At 36.9% G+C, this 21129-nt stretch overlaps 2 protein-coding genes across 4 annotated transcripts; one reads left to right on the forward strand and one right to left on the reverse strand.

Annotated features, from left to right (window-relative positions):
* The first annotated feature begins 216 nt into the window (after positions 1 to 216).
* skp2 (S-phase kinase-associated protein 2, E3 ubiquitin protein ligase) lies at positions 217 to 9112 on the forward strand. Of its 2 annotated transcripts, XM_079835510.1 has the most exons (10): positions 217 to 368; positions 1119 to 1354; positions 2693 to 2807; positions 2912 to 3055; positions 3161 to 3295; positions 6351 to 6449; positions 7710 to 7837; positions 7921 to 7972; positions 8050 to 8157; positions 8265 to 9112. In XM_079835510.1, the coding sequence occupies exons 1-10, from the start codon at positions 355 to 357 to the stop codon at positions 8464 to 8466; spliced, it is 1233 nt and encodes a 410-aa protein (XP_079691636.1). In that variant the 5' UTR covers positions 217 to 354; the 3' UTR covers positions 8467 to 9112. The 2 variants fall into 2 exon arrangements, with proteins under 2 accessions (XP_079691636.1, XP_079691637.1); XM_079835511.1 differs by lacking the exon at positions 6351 to 6449 and having other exon boundaries at positions 251 to 368.
* On the reverse strand, positions 8975 to 19631 carry nadk2 (NAD kinase 2, mitochondrial). 2 transcript variants are annotated; one of them, XM_079835509.1, is made up of 12 exons: positions 18653 to 19631; positions 17106 to 17194; positions 16929 to 17017; positions 15416 to 15497; positions 15253 to 15336; positions 13478 to 13614; positions 11362 to 11449; positions 11079 to 11174; positions 10942 to 10997; positions 10805 to 10858; positions 10252 to 10375; positions 8975 to 9879 (listed from the first exon to the last, which is right to left on the reverse strand). In XM_079835509.1, the coding sequence occupies exons 1-12, from the start codon at positions 18890 to 18892 to the stop codon at positions 9744 to 9746; spliced, it is 1275 nt and encodes a 424-aa protein (XP_079691635.1). In that variant the 5' UTR covers positions 18893 to 19631; the 3' UTR covers positions 8975 to 9743. The 2 variants fall into 2 exon arrangements, with proteins under 2 accessions (XP_079691635.1, XP_079691634.1); XM_079835508.1 differs by having other exon boundaries at positions 9004 to 9879; positions 11079 to 11222; positions 18653 to 19629.
* Positions 19632 to 21129: the final 1498 nt, after the last annotated feature.

Genomic DNA, 21129 nt, shown 5'->3' on the forward strand with positions numbered 1-21129 from the left:
CTAGCCACAGGTTTCTAGTGTCTGTAAATGTGTGATTGTGTGACTTAATCAACTTAATTTAGTTTATTCTAATCTGTTTTAACTGCATGTAACTGGCATGTCTCGTCATGACACCACGTTTTTACATGGGAAAAAAACATGTGGTGGTGTTAGTCCTCCACAGTAGAGGGCAGCAAGTCAATATCCCTCGTTGTCAGATATGCATCACTTCCGGCCACCCACATTGCAGCCAATGGCATCGCAGCAGGACAGGCGGTCCCGAGGCAGGTTTAAATGCGCCGCCAGCCTGTGGGGAAGCCGCTGCTTCTGGAAGTTTGCAGAAGTTAATACTTTCAGTAACATTACGAAGTCAAGATGTCAAACGAAAGGTAATATATTTATTTGAACTTGGCAAACCTGAATTAGGAGTTGTATTTTACATAGCGCGTATTTGCACAAAATGTAGAGACGTGTGTGTTTCTGCACACTACTTCTGGATTCTCCCTCCACTTTGCTGCGTTTTATAACTTATATAACTTTTGGTGCATTATAAGAAGCACTGAACACAGTGATTAACTTGTTAAAAACATGACTTTAGATCACTGGTGCATAGTTCTACAGGACGCTTTTTAAAATACATTTTAGTCAAATGTGCTGTTGGCGCGCGCCACCACTTTTGTGACGCGCGAGGATGATTTTTTTTTCCACCAATCGCGAATTTATATTAGCAAATCTAAGTCGTGAACGTTCTTTCCATCAATTTAATGTTTGGTTTCATTGGTTCATATTTAGTTTTGTTTTTCTGAAGGACACATTAGTATGGGAGCTATATTTGGTATCAAGGCGCTCGCGACAAATGGCGGGCATCACAGAACTTGTAAAGTGAGCGTGGGATCTAAAGTATAAAAACAATCGAAACAGTTGTAATGGTGTCAGAGTTTTCTCAAATATTACATATTGAGTAGTGAGAGGTTATGCATACTTGTTTTATACATTGTTGTAGGCTGAACTTATGTGCAATCGTATGTTTGGGAACTCGAGTAAATGGTTTCATATTGCTTTCTGCTGCTGCCTCTATAAATATCCTCTCAACAACTAGAAATGGTGGTGTTGCTTAATGTTTCCTTGTTTTTATGTAGGCCATTTCAAGAACTGAGTGAGAATTTGGAGGGATCCTTGTGGAGGCCTCAGAGGACTAAATGGAAAAGGCGGCCCTCCTGCAGTGGGGGTCTAGACACCGAAAACACTCCAAACGAGCTCATCCAGCAGTGGTCACCCCCACACAAAAAGCTTCTGACCTCTGCAAAAGGGAAAGAAAATGAGGAAAATGTATTTGTTCTAGCCAGACGTCCTAGAAAAAGAAGAGAATCATCAGGTTTGTGACTGACTGAGAGTTTTAACCCTATAAAGCACACAGGTATCATATCTGATACATGCATTGCTAAGTCCGCTAAATGATCGAAACTGCTGAAGAACCTGTTGTACATGATCTATGTCATGCATTTTGCCCTATGGTTGATAGTTCACACTTTTTAGTAAGAAAAAAAGTCCTTTTAGTATAATTGTAAGTTTGTGGTATGTCTTTCTGGTGTGAAATCTTTGAAATTATAAGGTAAACCTAATAACTTCTATAAAAATATTTCAAGATGAACATTAACTGAATACAGTTTACTTAATTATACATACATTTTTTAAAAAGAAAAAGCATGTTCAAGTATAATACATCAGGCGTTTATAGTTTTACATTTTATAGTTTGACACTGCACCAAATTGCATATTCATACAAATTCCCTCCTCGAGTGTGAGATCTATGTTCTTCTCACAGTATCAAACTATATAGTCCATAAATGCTTGCTCTATCAATTATGAAAAAACATCCATCTAAGAAGCGCATGTAAAACGTCAGACTTAATAGGTTTATCTGATTGGAACAAAAACATGTTTTGTCTTGTGTATAAGAGCTGTAAAGGAAAATGGGATATGGTTGCATGAGCAAACTTTTTATTAATGCCCTGGTTGTTCTGAATATAAGACGAACCCCCCTTTTTCAAAATGTACTATTTGGAAACTAAATGTTAAATCACATTTTATATTTTTCTTATTTTAATTTGTGTTGAAAGTATGGTAAATACTGGTAATATGTACCAATGATCACCTTTTAAAAATAAACACTTTTTGGCATACCATAAAAATAATGTTGTCCATAAGTAGTGAATTATATAACAATTAGGCTATCAATCATGTAGCCTACCAATTTAATTTAACAGTAGAACTGAAATTGTAGTTGTAGTGAAATTGAAAACCTGGGTACCGTCTTGCGCTTTAAAATTATTTACGGGCCAAGTTTGGTCCCATCAGCAAGGCACGCAAACATGACAGCTTTTCTTGGCCTGCTAGCTTTTTAAAGACTTTTAAAGTTTTTGCGCTCGCCATGATCTAACATTACACTCCATGACACCGTATTTCTTGGCACACTCGTTTTACATGTATTTGCCGCCACGTATTGTTATGGGTGTATTATTGACATGTAAAAGTCTAGACTCTTAATATAAGAGGAACCTGTTTTCAGCTGTATTTCTAAGAAAAAAACATTGTCTTATATTTAAAACAATACGGTACTTTAAAGGTCACTAACTGAATTGTAATTGCTTAGATGTAACATGGGCTTTATTAGCAGTAGAGGGTTTAATTTGTTTATTTGCTCCTCCCCCAGTAGGCTTGTGTTGGGACAGTTTACCTGATGAGTTGTTGCTGGGAATCTTGTCTCGTCTCTCACTGCAAGATCTCCTCAGGACATCATGGGTCTGCAAGCGCTGGCATCGTTTAGCGTAAGTTATTGATACAGTTTTCTTACAAAGCCAGTGTTAGAAGTTTGGTAGACCACTGATCACCTGTGGTATAAATAATAATAGTCAAAATTCTGCATTTGCAGGTTTGATGAGTCTCTGTGGCACGGTGTGGACCTGGTGGGAAAAGCTCAGTTAGATGCGGAGCTTGGGCAGGTGCTCTCAGCTGGGGCGTTGAGGCTGCGCTGTCCACACACCTGCATCGGTCAACCCAGTTTTAAAAGTACAGAGTGAGTAATGTGTGTTTTCATATGGTCATAGTTTAGATATGTTGTGCAGTTTCTTCTGTTATTGCTCTCTTAGATTTGTAATTTTCAGTACTGTTTGGATTACAGGACACTTCGCATCCAACATCTGGATTTATCAAACTGCACAGTGGAGACGTCTGTTCTTGAAGACATCCTGTTACGCTGTAGACATCTACAGAATCTCAGTCTCGAAGGATTGGTGCTCTCTGATAGTATTATTCAGTAAGTGACAGTCTAAAAGCCATTTTGCACACTACACCCTACCCATATATTTTTGGTGCGTTCAAGTCATGTTGGAAAGATTGTATTTACTAGTTAAACGCAAATGAATGCCAGTGGGGGACAAGCGTGCTGCACTTGTGTTGAAAACTGAAGCCAAAATGCCTCGATCGCCCCCAGGTGGTTGGTCCCAGTATAGCTCATAACCCCCGCCCCTCCATGTATTCTAATGGACGTGAGACAAACTAAACAATCAAATTACACGTCATATAATTTTTTCCAAAGATGATTTCTGTTAGCCTTGGAATCTAGACGCACCCTAGCAGCAGCAAATCTAATTTGCAGCCAGGGTAGTCTAGCAACTCTCCGTTGGCTTGCGAGCTGCAAAAACCTAACTCTGGTCAGGGCAATCACATCATGTATAGAGTCGGTGGGCGGGCTTAACATAATGACGGCAGAGTTGCGGTGGTTCCATGTGCTACTTGTAAACAAAGCAGCTGGCGAACAGCGGTCTTTCGAATCGGCTTTGGTCGCGACTCTGGAAGACTTGGAGATAAGTTTTTCTTTGAGAAAAGAACAAAGAACGGCACTGAAGTCGTTCTTAAAAAAGGAAGATGCGTTCTAAGTTTTGCCGAACGGATACGGTGAAAGTTTAATCTATCAACTAGCTCCGCTTCACCTTCTTCGTTGCTCTGGTTGGTTGCATCGCTATCCAATTGCGTGCAGAGGGAATCTGAAAGACAACCGTTTATACCGCCCCTCGGATTGAGCCCTGCCAATGGTATTCCCAGACCCAACATCTTGATGTGGGTCTGGCTTGTCAGGCTAGATTTCTGTCATTTTTGGCAGTTTTTATCATGCATGATTTTAAATAAGTTTGGTTTTAGTTAATTATTTGATGCTATAAAAACCGGGGGGTGATGTCATGATTGACAGCTGAGATTGACAACTTCTGAGTGAAGTTGTCACTGAGGCACCAACTGACTTTTTTCGGGAGGAGATTTGAGCTTTAGCTGCAATTTCTACATTTCCATAACTGTTTAACATATTTAACTGCTGGTCAGGGAGGGATGCAAAAAATAAAAATAAAGCATGTACTGAGAATGAGGTATGAGAATATTGTGTAATAGCTAAGTACACACCACATATATTTTAGCTAGCTAATTTAGCTATAACTATCAGTATAACAAGTTACCAAATCAGCCGTCTGTTTTGCTAGTTCATTTTTCAATAGTGTCTGTAATTATCAATGATTTACAGTTGTTCAAGAGCCATGTGTTTCCCTTTAAAAAAAAAATGAAATGCATTAAGGTGGAATGTAAAAATCTTAAAATAAATGTCTAAATGAATTGTCTCTTTCATATTTGTATTGAATTTGTAATCAGTTAAAACATGGGCGTCGGAACCATTGTATGTGGGTGGGACAAGACCCACCCACTTTTTACGATCAATGATATTGGACCCACTCACTTTATCGTCTCTAATCCAATGTCTCTAATGTCTGTTTACCTACCCCTAACCAATAAACACTTTTTATTAAACGCATGTTAGATGCTTTATTTCCACTTTTCTACTATTTTCTTCATTTTGATTGAAAATAAATGCCTTTCCGATCTGATATGTGATTGGAAAAGTAGAGTTAGTTCAGCAAAAGGCGGATTCGAACTGCAGGTCAATTTGCGTCACAACTTGATGTCATGCGTCTTACCCCTGCACTATAGCCACTGTCAAAGACATGGTGATTTCCGTAGACTTGTCTTGTCCAACCAGATGTTTAGCAAACAAGGCGATATATTTGTACTTAATGTAAATGGCATCTACTCCAGTAAAAAAATTCTGAGAGAGTACCCACCCACATTTTTTTTTGCTTCCGACGCCCATGAGTTAAAGCATAGATAGATAGATAGATAGATAGATAGATAGATAGATAGATAGATAGATAGATAGATAGATAGATAGATAGATAGATAGATAGATAGATAGATAGATAGATAGATAGATAGATAGATAGATAGATAGATAGATAGATAGATAGATAGATAGATAGATATAATTTATCCAATAACAATACACATAAAAAAATAAATAACAGGCAGCACACCAACGTTCAACCCCCCAATGTTCAAACCAAATCTACGCCCTCTACTTCCTGCTCTACTGCGTAGACTCCGGTCCCGCTTTCTCTGCTGTGCAGACTCGGTCCCAAATCTGCATAAGATGTCAGCGCCATATTCAGACCATAGCGGCTTCACTTTTCTTCAGTGGAAGGTATTTTTTTTACGGTCTATGGTGGGGGATCACAGGAATTTCTTCAGGAGTTTGAGTAGGGGGTGTGTCAGTGAGAAACCTGGCAGAATACCTCTAACTATTGTGGTATTCCACCGTAACATTGTAAGGCTTCTTTATTTACAACAAAATAAGCTAATTGCCTGCATAAAACATGAAAGCATTGTAATATAGCAATATAATATGTAATGATAAAGTCCTCATGTGCCTCATTTCGGTGCCACTTGAATTCAAACGTGGTTTCACACTTTGGCTGGCGCCGAGCCAGAGACAGACGTACCCAACGCTTGTCACATTCACATATCACAACTATTCAGTGTTTTCAACCACATAATGTTTATTTTAGGTTTCAGACATTTAGATGCACAAAACATTTAGTACTAGCAAAAACACACTGATGTCTGTGGAAGCGGCAATAACAATCCTTTCAGACAGTTATAATTAGTTTACTCTAATCTTCTCCCAGTGAGCCTGATGTTGTTAACATGACTTCACAACTAGTTAATACAAACTTCCCATGATGACTTGAATGTACCATTTCTGTTAGTGGCACACATTGACCAATAAAAAGGTGTTTAAATTTCAACCAATCAAACTGCATTTGGCTTTTATCAAAAAACAAGAATTTTAGCTGTTGCTGATTTTCTTGAGTTCTGTGGATTTAAAAATGTGATCCCTTCTGAATGTGTGCCAAGCAATCAAATTTATTTTATTATATGTAGAAATTACACATTCTTTTCCTTTAAACCTTTTCTATTTTGCTTTCTTGCAGTTCTCTTGCCCAAAATACTGAGTTTGTGCGGCTGAATTTGTGTGGCTGTTCTGGCTTCTCTCCTGAATCTCTGGCTGAGATGCTGAAATCTTGCACTCGGTAAGATTAACTAATGTACAATTTTTTTCTTTACCATTTTATTGTATTTTAAATGATAGTATTTCTATAAGTAATGGAACAGCTGAATTTTCAGCATCATTACTCCCGTCTTCAGTGTCACATGATCCTTCAAAAAATAATTCTAATGTGGTGATTTGATGCTCAAGAAACATTTCTTGTCAATATTGAAAACAGTTGCACTGCTTAATATTTTTAGGGAAGCATTGTGCTTTTATTATTTAATTTCAGGAATCGTAAAGGTAAAAAAAAAAACAGCATTTATTTAATCTTGAAATTCTTTGATCAGAAGTGATGTTTTATAATTATACAATGTACATTCAAGGACCAATTATTTATTAGTAGTAGTAAGTTTGAGGAGCAGAGTTTTCTGTCTTGTTTTTTTTTTTATTTAGTTAGTTTTATGAAATGGTTAGTTCCAGTCCTTGTTTCTAATTTGCTCATTTAGCTTTTTATTCACGATAAAACACTGCTATGACCGCTTCATCCAACGCTTCTGTGCATCACCAAATCCCTTTAAGACAAGTAATTTCACTCGGCGACCATCTTTGAGACGCTTCTCGGGCATGCAAGTGCAGCTCTATCTCTTTGAATGGGGAAACGTTGTGTGTTGCACTTTCTCCCATTCATAAGTAATCGGAGTGTAATGTCTTCCTATATATAAAGTCTTTGGTATCACTACACAACACCCTTAGCAACCACTCTTAGCAATGTAAACATATGTTTGTTCTCATTGATATTGTTCATTGAAGCTTACTATATTATATAGAGATCGAGTGTGTTTGCCTGCATTTATAGCATTTTCCTTCCGGTCAGTCCTATGTTCATAATAAAAAATCAATTTGAATGTCCGCTGCGATATCTTGTCCTTTTAAATGTTAAGGGGTTTTCCCTTGACCTGAAATTGACAGCGCTAGTCAAAGCTTTTGTCAGTTGCGCCTTGCTCTGTGTTCACAACAATTTTCAGTCCTTTCAATATATGTTTTCACTACTGACTCAAGACAGACTTTGCCGTCATCTAATGGCGTAATAATGTAACTTCTATTGCTTTTAATGATTTTTTTTGAGTGGCTTTGTTTGTATTGTGTGGTAACCGTTTTATAAAAGCAATAAGGTTCTCAAGGCTAGTGCTGTATCATGAATAAGTCGCAGCACAGCCTCTCGTACCTTATTGTTTGCTTAAATGTGCTGACGTATTCATTATCAGAAAGTCATTTTTGGCCCGTCTTTTTCTCAACCCAGAATTGAAGAAATGAATGTGTCATGGTGTGACTTCAACAATCTTCATGTTCAAGCCATTGCTAACAACATTCCCTCCAGCGTCACTCAACTGAACATCAGTGGTTACAGACAAAACCTCACCATGGAAGGTGAGGAAAGCATGCAGCTCAGCTTTATGTAAATACGTTTTTCCATTCCACGCAAAGATAATTTATGTATTTTTGTGTTTCAGATGTCAAAGCTATAGTAAAAAGATGTCCGAACCTCACAAACGTAGATTTGAGGTGAGTTTGTGATTGGGGAATATGTTTGTGGATCGGATGCATAATCGCAAACATTCGGTTATGTTTTGTCTTTACAGTGATAGCGTGCTTGTGACGACAGACAGTTTCTCAGTCCTGCAGGACCTTTCCTCCCTGAGACATCTGGGACTGAGCCGTTGTTATCAGATCCACCCAGCTTCTCTCATGTAAGAGATTCGTTGAATTCAGAAAGATAACATGGTCTCGCTTCGAGTGCTTTTATGTCTGTAAATAGTCTCTGCATACAAGCAATAACTATTCTTTCTCTCTACAGTGACTTTGAAAAGTTTCTAAATTTGCAGACCCTGGAGGTCTTCGGGCTCATACAGGACAGCTACCTGCCCATTCTTTGTAAAGGTCTACCGCACATACAGATCAACACACAGCCTTTCTCCACTGTGGCACGTCCCACCTCGTCATCAAGAAAAGATCGCACACTTTGGGGAATGCACTGCCGACTCGTCTACAAACATTAATGTTTTTAATCCAAGATGATTACAGGGTAAACCAAATGGTAAAACATCTTTAATAATAGTCAGTATTTCTTTTATTGTGCCCAATTAATTGTGATTTTTAAAAATGTCTTCAAGATCACTGACAAGTCCTCTTGTTTTATATTGTAAAAGTTTCAATTTTGTGAAGAAAATTGTTTGAGATCCTGACAATCTTGAATTGTGTTGTTCTTGTCATGTTGCAGCAAAGATATCTTTTATCACAAAATAAGTGGACAAGTTCGTAAGTGATATTTTAGCTGTTGTTTTAAAAACGGTGAGTTTCACTAGATTTGTTGCTTCAAGTGAAATCTAGAACATAGTAGGTTCTATTTGTCAAATGCAAGATCTGTTTTCCTGCCAAGATCAAGTAAGTTTCCAGTTTTGCTATAGGATTATCAAGGACTAGTTTAGTAGTAAGAGAATGGTTTACGGTTGTTTTATATTGTTCCTGAAGTATTTTGCCAAACAAAAGCGGTAAACCAGGTGCTTTAGTAGCAGAGAAAATATTGTGAATTTCTTCAATTTTTCTGACCAGTTTTAATATTGGAAAACTTGAATTTTGTACAACATTTTTATGAATTGTTTACATGTGAATTGTAAATAAATGTATTGCTTTTTATTTAAAGTCATCTTCATGTCGTGAGTTGATCTGTTTCCCAAGTCACACAAAACGATACTCTCCAACAAATGTCAATGATGCAGTAAAATAATGTAGAATGTTGTTTTACAAAATTTTCCCATGTTTTGAACAAGCTTTTTGCATAATGTCTTGACCTGATGGAGTAGAGTTGGATTCTGCAGCCAAACATTTTCCCTATTGTGAACCTCATTGAACATTGAAATAAGTAGATATTTTTATGGGTTGCAATTTCAGGAATTACTGAATTCTACGAAATACTTGTGCATGTTTGGCACATTGTTTAAAAAATGTATTATAAATGGCAAAGTTCCAATCACATTTCTGTAACATGGTAATTTCTAGGCTGTTGTTTAAATACAGCAAAAGTGATATGTGACACATGGCAATCTAATGCCAATGTGTCTAGGAAAAATAATGTTAATCTCTCAAGAGGGTCATTTAAAGACCAGACTACAGAAGTGTGAAATCCTGATTATGTACATTTAATCTGCAAATCACCATCCCTTAACTCCGTGGTTAAACAACCAGCTGTTCATCTCAAAGTCTGACTTTAACCAGCCATTCATTCAGTCCTTAAATATAGAAGCTCCTCGAGCAACAGTTTGATGTATCAAAGGATTTAATCAAGAATGACAGTTCGCAACAGATCCTCTTCATTTAAGATGATTGTAGCAATGGCACCATCATTAAACTCGAAGGACGTCCCACCATCCACCACCATGCAGGCATCCCAGCACCTTGAGCGGACACAAACCCTATAGAAAACAAGTAGCACGTTAGCATTACCATTATTGCAGCATTTTTCAACAGTTTTTTTTGTTGTCAAAAATATATGGAGAACTATTCACAACACTTTAAAATAAGGTTAACAGTTAATAGATTTTGTATTATGAACTAACAATAAACATTAACATACATTCTGTAAATGTTATGAATATACTATTGTTAATTAGTAATGTATTGTAAAGAAACATGAAATGTTACATATATAAAAAATAAAAACATTAAGAATGCTACAAATGTTAAAATATGTAGAAGTTAACCTTAACCAAGACTAATATTAATGTAATAATGTGAACATTTTGCAACATTTAACCCAAGTAGTGATGATGGAAATGAAAACGTACTTTTTGGCAAAACCCCTTTGTCGGCTATTGGAAAATACTCTGTTGACTATAGGTTCCCTTATACTGAAGAAAAGTTTGTTCTCCTCTGGGCCGAAGATAAGAGACTCGTTGTACGTTTCAGTCACTGAACACAAAAAGAGAGAAAAATATATAAATGGCTGAATATTAATTGTATAAATTAAGAAATTTATGAGAATTAAAACTATAAAATGTAATTTCAATACAAATCTATTTATATATATATATATATAGACAACACTTTACAATAAGGTTCCATTAGTTAACATTGTTTAATGCATACACTAACAATGATCAACACATTTGTAAACGTATTTAATAATCTTTGCTAATCATACAACTTTTTATTGTTAGTTCAGATGTACCTTAAATAATATTACCAGATACAACTTTTGATTTTAATAATGTATTAGTAAATATTAACATCAACTAAGATTAATAAATGTATTTGTCATTGTTAGTTCATGTTAACTGATATAGTTAAGAAACTGAACTTTATTGTAAAGTGTCACCAGATGTTCTATTGTGAACTCACCACTCGCAATGAATTCCCGATTTAGAGGAACATCCAAACCCGTTTTTGATTTACCTAAGATACAGAAAACATCAAGATCGTGCTTGTACTGACTGACGATTGCAAACTGTGCCGTCATAACTGTTTGTGTTTCTTACCTATTCTAAGGACATCCTCCACTGCCTGCGCCACAAGCTTATTAATATTGTAGGACCTGGATGAAGTAAGAAAAATTATTTAACTCAAACAATAGAAGATCATTTTAAGGTCACTAGTAAGTAACGCTTTGACTCACCAGGCTTTAGATCCAGTTCCAGTGCAAATGCTGAGCCCTGAGCTCTTCTGCTTCTCCCACGGCCCGTCATCAATGGAGATTTCATAGTATGAAGCCCTATGAAGCGAGAGGGTAAGATGGGGTTTGAAGGATTTATACTTCACCCTGTGGCAAACAGAAATCCACAAGTAAGGGGAGTTGGGGGGGGGGGGGGGTGCATTAAGTGTTTAATGAGATGCAGTGTACTTAGGACAACTTAGTACTAGTTCCACAACATCACAGACAGGTGGGCAGGGATATATACCTGGAGGACAGGGACTCGCCGATGAAGATCTCATTGAGCCCTCGGACAGGGAGTAGGCGAGGCCTTTCAGAACTGTCGTGTGTCGTACCTGTTGCAAAAGTATGATACCATTATCTCCTCTAACAATAGATAGGAGTTAGTTTGGATGGAATTAGTCTGATTCAACCATTAAACATGCAAAAACACTAGAATGTATTGGGAAATTTAACAGATCAATTACATTTTTCTGAAGAACATTGGGCAGTTTAACTGCTCAGGACAAACAAGAAACTCATGAACAACCATCCCATCACAAAACAAAACCAGCCGTGGATCATCCAGGGAACGACACACAGTATTGAGAAACAATGGTTCATAAACTTTTGAATGGGGTCATTTTTATAAATTCAGCTATTTTTTATAGTCTTGTTGGACTATATGTAAAAAAAAAAATGTATGTAAAATATCTTATTATTCAGGACAGCACTAAATAAAAAATAACGCATTTTGTATGATCTGTATGATATTTTGTTAAAATGATTCACATTTTCACAGATTCTGCAAGGGGTTCACATACTTTTTCTTGCAAATGTAAATGCATTTCTTTTGAGTTTTCTATTCATCAAAGAATCCTGGAAAAAATTGTACACAGCTGTTTTCAACATGAATAATAATAATACATGTTTCTTGAGCATCAAATCATCATATACAAATGATTTCTGAAGGATCTTGTGTCACTGAAGAATGGAGTAATGATGCTGAAAATTCAGCTTTGCCATCAATATATTCAAATAGAAAATATTTTTTGTAAAAATATTACGTAGGGCTGCACGATTATGACAAAAATCATAATTGTCGATTATTCCCTTGAAATTGTAATTGCGATTATTAATTACGATTACGAAAAGTCAAATATACATGGGTCAATGACAATTACGAAAAATAAAACAATTTTGTAAGTTAAAAAAAATAATTTTAAGCAAAAGTGTTTTAAAATGCATTTTTATGTCCAAAAAATGTATGGTGTTGATTCATATTAGTTTTACAGCTTTTAAGACAGCATTAATTCATTATTAAACAAGATTTCTGATTTTACCACCCAGAAAATGTCAGGTTGTGCGACCATATATTCATTTAAAATAATTATACACATAATTAAAATGTGTTCAGAACACAATTTTCCATAAGGAGGTTTTATGTTTTTTCTTATTATTATTATTGTTTGTATGCATTATATAATGGTTTGCAGTTATATTTCTTACTTCATTTTGCAATTGCAGTGGGAACTGATACTTTTAAATGTAAATTTGCAGGTCGCACCACCTGACATTTTAGGTCTTTGAAACACCACAACTCCAAAAGTCAATTGAATTTCAAAAAAATTAAAAGAGAAAAGGAAATATTGTAGATCAATTTGATATGTGACATGTATTTATATATATATATACACCAATTTTTTTAAGGAAAATTATGAATTTGGACACAAAAAATACATGTCATGTCATTGACCCACATTTACATATAAGTAAAAATATGCATGGTATTATAATGTTATACTAAAAATAATAACAATAGGGGAAAAACTTAATGTGTTTTTTTTTCTTTACACAGTACACAGAATAATATAAGTGGACTTTACTTTGTTTTGTAATTGCGATTACATTTTATTGAACGATTACATAATTGTGGCACCCGTAATTGTAATCACGATTACAAATTCGATTAATTGTGCAGCCCTAATATTACGTTTTTGGCTCACATAAATGCAGCCTTAAGAGCAGAAGAGACTTCTGCTTAAATCATATGCTGTGTACTACAGTAATGAGTAAGATTTTTTTGCAATACAATAATGAGATGTGTGTGTTATATATATTATAATACTTTAATGTAATTTGATTAGATGATATTTTATATTTTCTGCAATAATTAAGCACCAAACAAATCTAATTTTATTGCAAGAAAATAAAAACTATTTCAACTAGTCACATTACTGTAATATAGTAATGAAAATCATCCTTTCTCCTTAATTTTACTCTGAAATATGACCTGAGCATTTTTGACAGTATTTGTGAGATTCAGTACAGCAGCAGAGAGGAATGTTAGGTTGAGATAGCAATGTGTACTATGGGACTCTTACTGCGCTGAGTCTCAGTGGTGATACGGTGTGCTTTGCTGTGCTGTTGGAGGCTCAGCTGCAGCTCATGCAGGTCCACTGGAGTCGGGTTGATCCCGGTGCCCTCCAAGTACATACGGATACGCTGACGCCACTGCCACCTAGCGAAGACAGTTACTTTTTTTTTTTTTTTTAAAAAGGAAGAGGAATATATTGACAGCATAAAGCAGGTACAATGATGATTAGAATGAACCAGACGACCCCAAAAAATGGGATAGGGCTTAGCAGCTCTAAAGTGGTCTCTTATTGGTCAGGTTCAATCTAGCTAAATAGCAGCACTTAAACTGTCGGTAACACTTCATTTTAAGGTGACGTACTACATGTCCTTACTATAGAAATAACAGTAAATTATGCACAATTACAAGTAACCAACCCTAAACCAAACCCTAATCCTAACCATAACTCTGTAATAAGTAGTTATTTAATATTACTCAGTACTTATTTGAGTAAGTACAATGTAACTACGCCACCTTAAAACAATGTGTAACCCGCTCATTGTTAGAGTGTAATTATATATTTAAGTACTGAGTTAACATTAAGTAACTACATGTACTTACTATAGGGTCCGGGTGTGTTTTAGAGTGTTAGTTGCATGTAATAATGCAAAATGTATAGTTATTACTATAGTAACTACATGTGTAACAAGGACACTGTAAAATAAAGTGTAACCAAACTGTCAAATGTGGCCTGTTACTTTTCCTAACGCTGGAAAGGCTGGACCAATCACAGTCATTTATGATTAGAGTTGGTTGGGGTGGATTTTTATTTGTACGTCAGGTACTAATCCTATATTTATTTAGTTAAGTTATATTCAATTATACTTTTTAACTGGAACTACAACTTTTTTAACAAATTGAATATAAACCTATAAAAACAAATATAAGTCAGTTAGATGTACCAAGGGTTCACTCAAAACAACAACATTTAAACCCTGACTAAAAACAATGCTGTGCATTTACTGAATGAGCACTTTGTAATTATTACTTACTTCGTTTTTTTATTAAATAATTTTAATCCTTTTTTAAATGTCAAGCACTCTGAATATACATTGTGTATGAAATGTATATATAAAAGAAAATTGCATTACTAAAGTACAAAGTACTCTTGCAGAGTACTTTAACAAAAGGTACTGTATAGACGAAAACAACTGACGCACACAAAAAACAACCCTAGTTTTAAATACGACTTATTGGAGGATTTGGCTTTCTGAGCTGCCAAGCACCTCCCCCCAGAGGAAGACCAGAAATAGTTTTTAGCTAGTAACATTAGCCATCCAGTGAGACAAGTATATTTCAAACTGATATACTAATCATAATTGTTCACTGGAACTACAACTTCTTAAACAAATCGAATATAAACCTATAAAAACCAATGTAAGTCAGTTAGATGTACCAAGGGTTCACTCAAAACACGGCGAGTACGCTTTATGCCCCTGGCAGTTGGAACCAGATTCCAGAAGAGATTAGATTTAAAACACATGTAAAAATCCTGACTAAAAACAAACCTGCATTTACTGAATGGCATTTTTTATAAACTTATTTTATTTCCTTTTTTTAATGTGAAGCACTCTGAATGTACATTGTGTATGAAATGTGCTTTATAAACAAAATTGCATTACTAGCGTGCAGAGTACTTTAGCAAGAGGTACTGTATAGACGAAAACAACTGATTGCAAATTGGATTATGTAGCAAACTGGATTACTGCCGACCATAAGCAAGAGTAAATAAGAGGAACCTACCTGAAGTCACCCTTCCTGAGTTTCTGTAAGGCCTCAGAAAAGGCATGTGTATAGTGCACAGGTAAACACAGGTGGCCCTCTGACCTTTATATACAAAACACAGGTACATTATATACTTATAAAACAAATAAACTTAAAATCACTATATGCTTGTTTTTATTACCTTTCTGGGTCTGTATTGACCCCCAATACAGGTTTGTTCTTATCATACACTTTACTTGCAACAAGTAACATGGTTCCATCACCTATGAAATAAAAAATGTCTGTTAGAATTTGTACACACACACACTTGTTGGGTTTTCATGTTTTATGGGGACTTTCCATAGGCGTAATGGTTTTTATACCGTACAAACCGTATTTTCTATCCCCCTACACTGCCCCTGCCCCTAAACCTACCCATCACAGGAGACATTCTGCATTTTCAAAAAACATCAAAGTCTGATTTATAAGATGTTTACCTCATGGGGACCAAAAAATGTCCCCACAAGGACGAGGATTTCGGATATTGCCATCTTTTGGGGACATTTTGTCCCCATAACGTAGGGATTACCAGTCCACACACGCGCACACGCACACGCACACGCGCACGCACGCCACACACACACACGGCCTAAAACTAACTATTTGTCACACCTGCCAATGGCCGGTGACTTTACAGGACATACATATTTTTCACCAGCTATGACAAAAAGATGAATCTTTATTAAGATTACAAAAGTTATTCAGTCAAGCTAAGTGATTTGTTGTTTGATTAACATTAAAAACACAGACAGAAGCAGGAATATTACGCTGCTGTCACTTTTAGAGCTAATGCATTGATCCAATATACTGTTACACATGTGTTTTATTTCTCAACTGTTTATGTTCACTAAAGACTCTTACGTTTACGAGGATACTGTACTTGCCAAGACGTAATTTTGTTTGAATATATCTGTTTGAGTGCAAGAAGACGCGAAAGAGAGATCAATTCAGTTGTTTCGCACTGTCTGGGATGCAGATTTCTGGGTGCATGCTTTGGATGTTTGCGCACAGAAAACTTCCCACACAGCATGTGTGTATGTATGCAGAGCTGGCCCTCCCTATAAGTGAACTAAGCGGCTGCTTAGGGTCCCGTCGCCACTAGGGGACCCCCATGACAGCCGTTCAGACAGTGATGCATGGTAATAATGAGTTTGCATGTGCGTTAATGTTTGAAAATGAAGAAGCGGCGACACTATCAATCTGGTGCAGAGAAGAGGAAAATGGGGGGAAAAAGAGAGTAAGATAAGGGTAAGTGATAAATGTTAAAAATATATTGTTAAAACGGCGGTTGCTGCATCCTGTCTTATTGGTTTAATTCGGCATTCCCGAGCGCTTTAAAGACGCTGTGCCAGTGTAACAACGGTATCAGTGTTGTGCATGAAATTGTTATCGTGGGCAAAATACGTGAATAATTCTAGATACCGTATTTTCAGAATTGTTTCGATTTTAAGGCGGTATATTAGCTTATTTTCCATCGCCCAGATACATTTAACAATATTGTGTGTTTTCTGTGTGGAAATTCTGGAAATCTACTTAGGGCCCCCAAAATGCATGCATGTATGAGTATATACACTTGCATAAAGTCCTGTGGAACCATCTCTCATACGTCAACTGGTTCACAGTAAAACAATCAAGTATAAAAACTTGAGCTTTACCTCCAGCAGAGATGATGGCATCGGCCCATCGTACTGTGTCCTCATCATACTCTCCTCTTTTTACAATGCGTACCTCAATCCCCTGTTTCCTACAAAGACGAAAGGACAGTTTTGAAAATTGTTTGAAAATGATTTCTAATACTGCCAGAATTTCCATTTTTTTTAGTGTCATCTTACTGTAGACTGTCCACAATCTGTCCAACATTAAAGGTGTGTATATTGTGTCTCTCCAGAAGCCCACTGTAACTGGATCCTTTTAGGGCAAGCTGTGATGACAAGGAGAACACAGATTAAATATCATAAACAATGTATTACTTCTTGAAAATATCATTACTAGTAAAAATTAAACAGTCTTTTCACACTGTGTGGAGTTAGTTGGACTATTTTAAGATTACTTACTTCTTTTACTTAATACTTTTAAGCCCATTTTGTTTGCTACTGAATTGAGCTGACAATAGTACCAGCAAGAAAGGGGGGTAAAATATTAACTTCTATTGGTGAGCAATATAAGTGCTCCTATAAAACACTGCCAGTTTGAGTGAAGTAAAGTTTTAGGTAAATCAAAAGTTAACCCATCCAAATATATAAAATATAAATATTTGAACGAAGATATTAAGATCTAATATCGAAATATGACTATCTACAAATAAATTGCCAATGACTCTATTAAAAAAAAGAAGAAGAGAGAATTGCAACTAGTAAAATCACACTAAAAGAACAGAGTACAACAGTTGGGTTCCGGAAGTAACATTTAAATTTTTTTATTTATTTTTATCACATTTATTTTCTCCATAGGGGAGTTGATTTTGAACGACAACTTAAAACCTTTAAACACAGATCTACTATGAGTTACGTAGTATTTAATTAATTAATTAATTGAACACTTTCAAGGTTGTTAAAATAGTCCATGTGACTCCAGTGGCTCAACCTTAATTTTATGAAGCGACGAGAATACTTTTTGAGTACAAAAACATGGCCTATTTTAACTACCTTTCTGGATCATGAAAGTGTTATGGAGGGGCCTGAGAGCTCTCGGATTTCATCAAAAATATATTGGGTCTTACGGGTTTGGAATGGAAAGAGGGTGAGGAATTAATGACAATTTTAATTTTTGAATGAACTATACATCTTCGTGTCTATGACCAGTGTATACGTTTGATGACTGCGGTTCCGAAATAATATTTGATATATTTTTAATAGTTGACTATTAAAAATAACAGCTGAATATCAGTTCACAAGTAAAATATATTGTGTAAATTGTTACTGCCTTTAGTTATTTTTGAATAAATGTAAAAAATAAAAAAAAGGGTAAAATCACTAACTTCAGATATTTTTTTACTTTGAACATTGCATTGTTTATGTAAAAATACAAAACAGCACTGAAATAGAATTGCATTTGGTTTCTTTTTTTATGTAGCGTAATGTGTATTTAACCAGGAAAATGTGAAAACAGTAACTCGTACATGATTTTACATTTGATTGATAAAAAAAAAAACATAAAAAACTGAGGACTTTGTCTCCTCATTTCAGACCACAGCACCCCACTGGTTAGAAATGTACAAGTAAAGCCAAAAGTCTGTACAGTAGTTGTCATTACGTGAGACTTTTATGTCTGTTTTAATACAGCACCCTCCTAAAAAGTACTGTAACAAGATAAACCGGTGTATCTGATCAATACACAGATAAAAGAGGTGTATTCACCTCTTCGCAGGCCTGTGTCTTACCAGCTGTTTAAGATCCTCCTCCGACAGTCCCGCGTAGAGATATCTCTGCTGCTCGAATTCATATCGTGTGGTCTTGGTCACAACCGCCACCTTCGCAGGTTTGAAGCCACATTCAGCTTGCGAAGCAACTTTACACGCGGCGGTCTGATGAAAACACAGACGACTACAATAGCTCCCAGTGAAACCCGCCACTATTGGATTTCCACAGGAAAGGGATTTCCGTAAAGCTCGGGATAGCATACTACCGCAAAATAGTATTGGAGAAATGATCCGGAAAAAAATATTTAATGAAGAATTTGGCAACTCTTGCTATGGTTCAGGGCTTGAATCCTGTCCTGTTCAAATATACAGACCACCAGTCAAAACTACTTTCCCCGAGCCATTCATTAAAGGGGCGTTATGAGCTTGAAAATGCTGGAGGTGCTTGGCGAAATAAATAAAATCAACATAAATTTTACTAAACACACAAAGCTGATTTACCTATGGGGTAGGAAGGTGTGCAAGTTAATGCAACCACCAGCATTCAGTGACTGACAGGTCACCTGATATCAATAGCAAAGCACCCAATCTTACTTTCTAAACATGACTAGAACAGGCAACGGATGTGATCTGACTAGCAGGTTGTCGCCTGCTGGCTACGTAGTGTTGGACGCACAGAAGGTCACATTTGCTGAAGGTTTCCTGCACAATGCCCTTTCTAAGTGTAAGTTACGTGAACAGCTAGCTGATTACAGCTGTCAGTTTTAGCATGTCAAACTGTCCACCAACTCTACCTCTCCAAGCGCAGTGACCGATCACATCCCCGTCTATCTGCCCTACGACGGAGAGCGCGAGTCTAAGCGATCTACAGAAACCTGAAGTGTACCGTCTGCCTAAATACAGTACTTCAAATCACAAACTTGAGGCTAATAAAAACATCAGACCCCACACTCACACATGCCGCCATCTTTAAAGCACGTAGCGCTGACTCTGTGGGCGTGGCTTTGAATAGACGGGGTTTTTTTTGTGTGCCAGTGTGCCCATTCTTCACTGGCTCCCAGCGATAGAACCAGATTTTAATTTCCATTTCATAAAATTATTACAATAGATGGACCTATGATATTGTTTTTACTCTGTAATGGGTTATTATTATTATTATTATTATTATTATTATTATTATTATTATTATTATTATTATTATTAATTTATTTGTAGATTCAAATGTTTCATGACCTTGTGAACAAGCTGACATGTAACTAGCCTACATCTCTTATATTGAAAAGAGTAGGCTACTCTGTTTAATGTACAATGTTATACAATGTTATAATTTATGCTGAACTCAAAGTTTGTAATGTATCCCCCAGTTGTTTTTATGTACAACATACACCGATCAGGCAAAACATTATGACTTCTTAATATTTTATTGGTCCCCCTTTTGCTGCCAAAATAGCCCTGACCCATCGAGGCATGGACTCCACCCCTGAAGGTGTGCGGTGGTATCTGGCACCAAGATGTTAGCAGCAGATCATTTAAGTCCTGTAAATTACGAGGTGGGGCCTCCATGGATCGGACTTGTTTGTTCAGCACATCCCGCAGATGCTCGATTGGATTGAGACCATTTTTGCTTTGTGGCAGGGCGCATGATCCTGCTGAAAGAGACCACAGCCACCAGGGAATACCGTTTCCATGAAAGGGTGTACATGCATGTTCTGCAACAATGCTTAGGTAGGTGGTACATGTCAAAGTAACATCCACATGGATGACAGGACCCAAGATTTTCCAGCAGAACATTTCCCAAAGCATCACATCACACTGCCTCCGCCGGCTTGCCTTCTTCCCATAGTGCATCCTGGTGCCATGTGTTCCCAGAGTAAGCTAGTACGCACACGCACTCGGCCATCCACGTGATGCAAAAGAAAACTGATTCAGTTCAGACTGATCAGACCAGGCCACCTTCTTCCATTGCTCCGTGGTCCAGTTCTGATTTTCGTATGCCCACTGTTGGCGCTTTTGCCGGTGGACAGGGGTCAGCATGGGCACCCTGACTGGTCTGCGGCTATGCAGCCCCATATGCAACAAACTGTGATGCACTGTGTATTCTCTCACCTTTCTATCAGAACCAGCATTAACTTCTTGAGCAATTTGAGCTACAGTAGCTCGTCTGTTTGATCGAACCACACGGGCCAGCCTTCGCTCCCCACGTGCATCAATGAGCCTTGGCCACCCATGACCCTGTCGCCGGTTCACCACTGTTCCTTCGGACCACTTATGATAGATACTGACCATTGCAGACCGGGAACACCCCACAAGAGCTGCAGTTTTGGTGATGCTCACACCTTCTCGAGTCTCACGGAGGACCTCCGGAGGGATAAAAGGAGAGATGACAGTGCAAGACGACAGAGAACCAGGCCTTGCTGGGACATCTATGTTGTGTTTTATATGTTTCTATGCGGCAGTCGTCCATGAGAGGCTGTGGCTTTACTTTCAGTTTGTTTATT

This window comes from Gobio gobio (genome assembly GCF_949357685.1).
Source record: "Gobio gobio genome assembly, chromosome: 14".
Lineage (NCBI taxonomy): Eukaryota > Metazoa > Chordata > Actinopteri > Cypriniformes > Gobionidae > Gobio > Gobio gobio.

Coding starts and splice junctions, on each gene's coding strand:
- skp2 (XM_079835510.1), top strand. Junction 1,355..2,692: donor AAAAAGAAGAGAATCATCAG/GTTTGTGACTGA, acceptor CTCCTCCCCCAG/TAGGCTTGTGTTGGGACAGT. Junction 3,056..3,160: donor CCCAGTTTTAAAAGTACAGA/GTGAGTAATGTG, acceptor TTTGGATTACAG/GACACTTCGCATCCAACATC.
- nadk2 (XM_079835508.1), bottom strand. CDS start 18,892: ATGCTATCCCGAGCTTTACGGAAATCCCTTTCCTGTGGAAATCCAATA. Junction 17,195..18,652: donor AGGAGGATCTTAAACAGCTG/GTAAGACACAGG, acceptor TTGTCATCACAG/CTTGCCCTAAAAGGATCCAG. Junction 17,018..17,105: donor CAGATTGTGGACAGTCTACA/GTAAGATGACAC, acceptor TCGTCTTTGTAG/GAAACAGGGGATTGAGGTAC.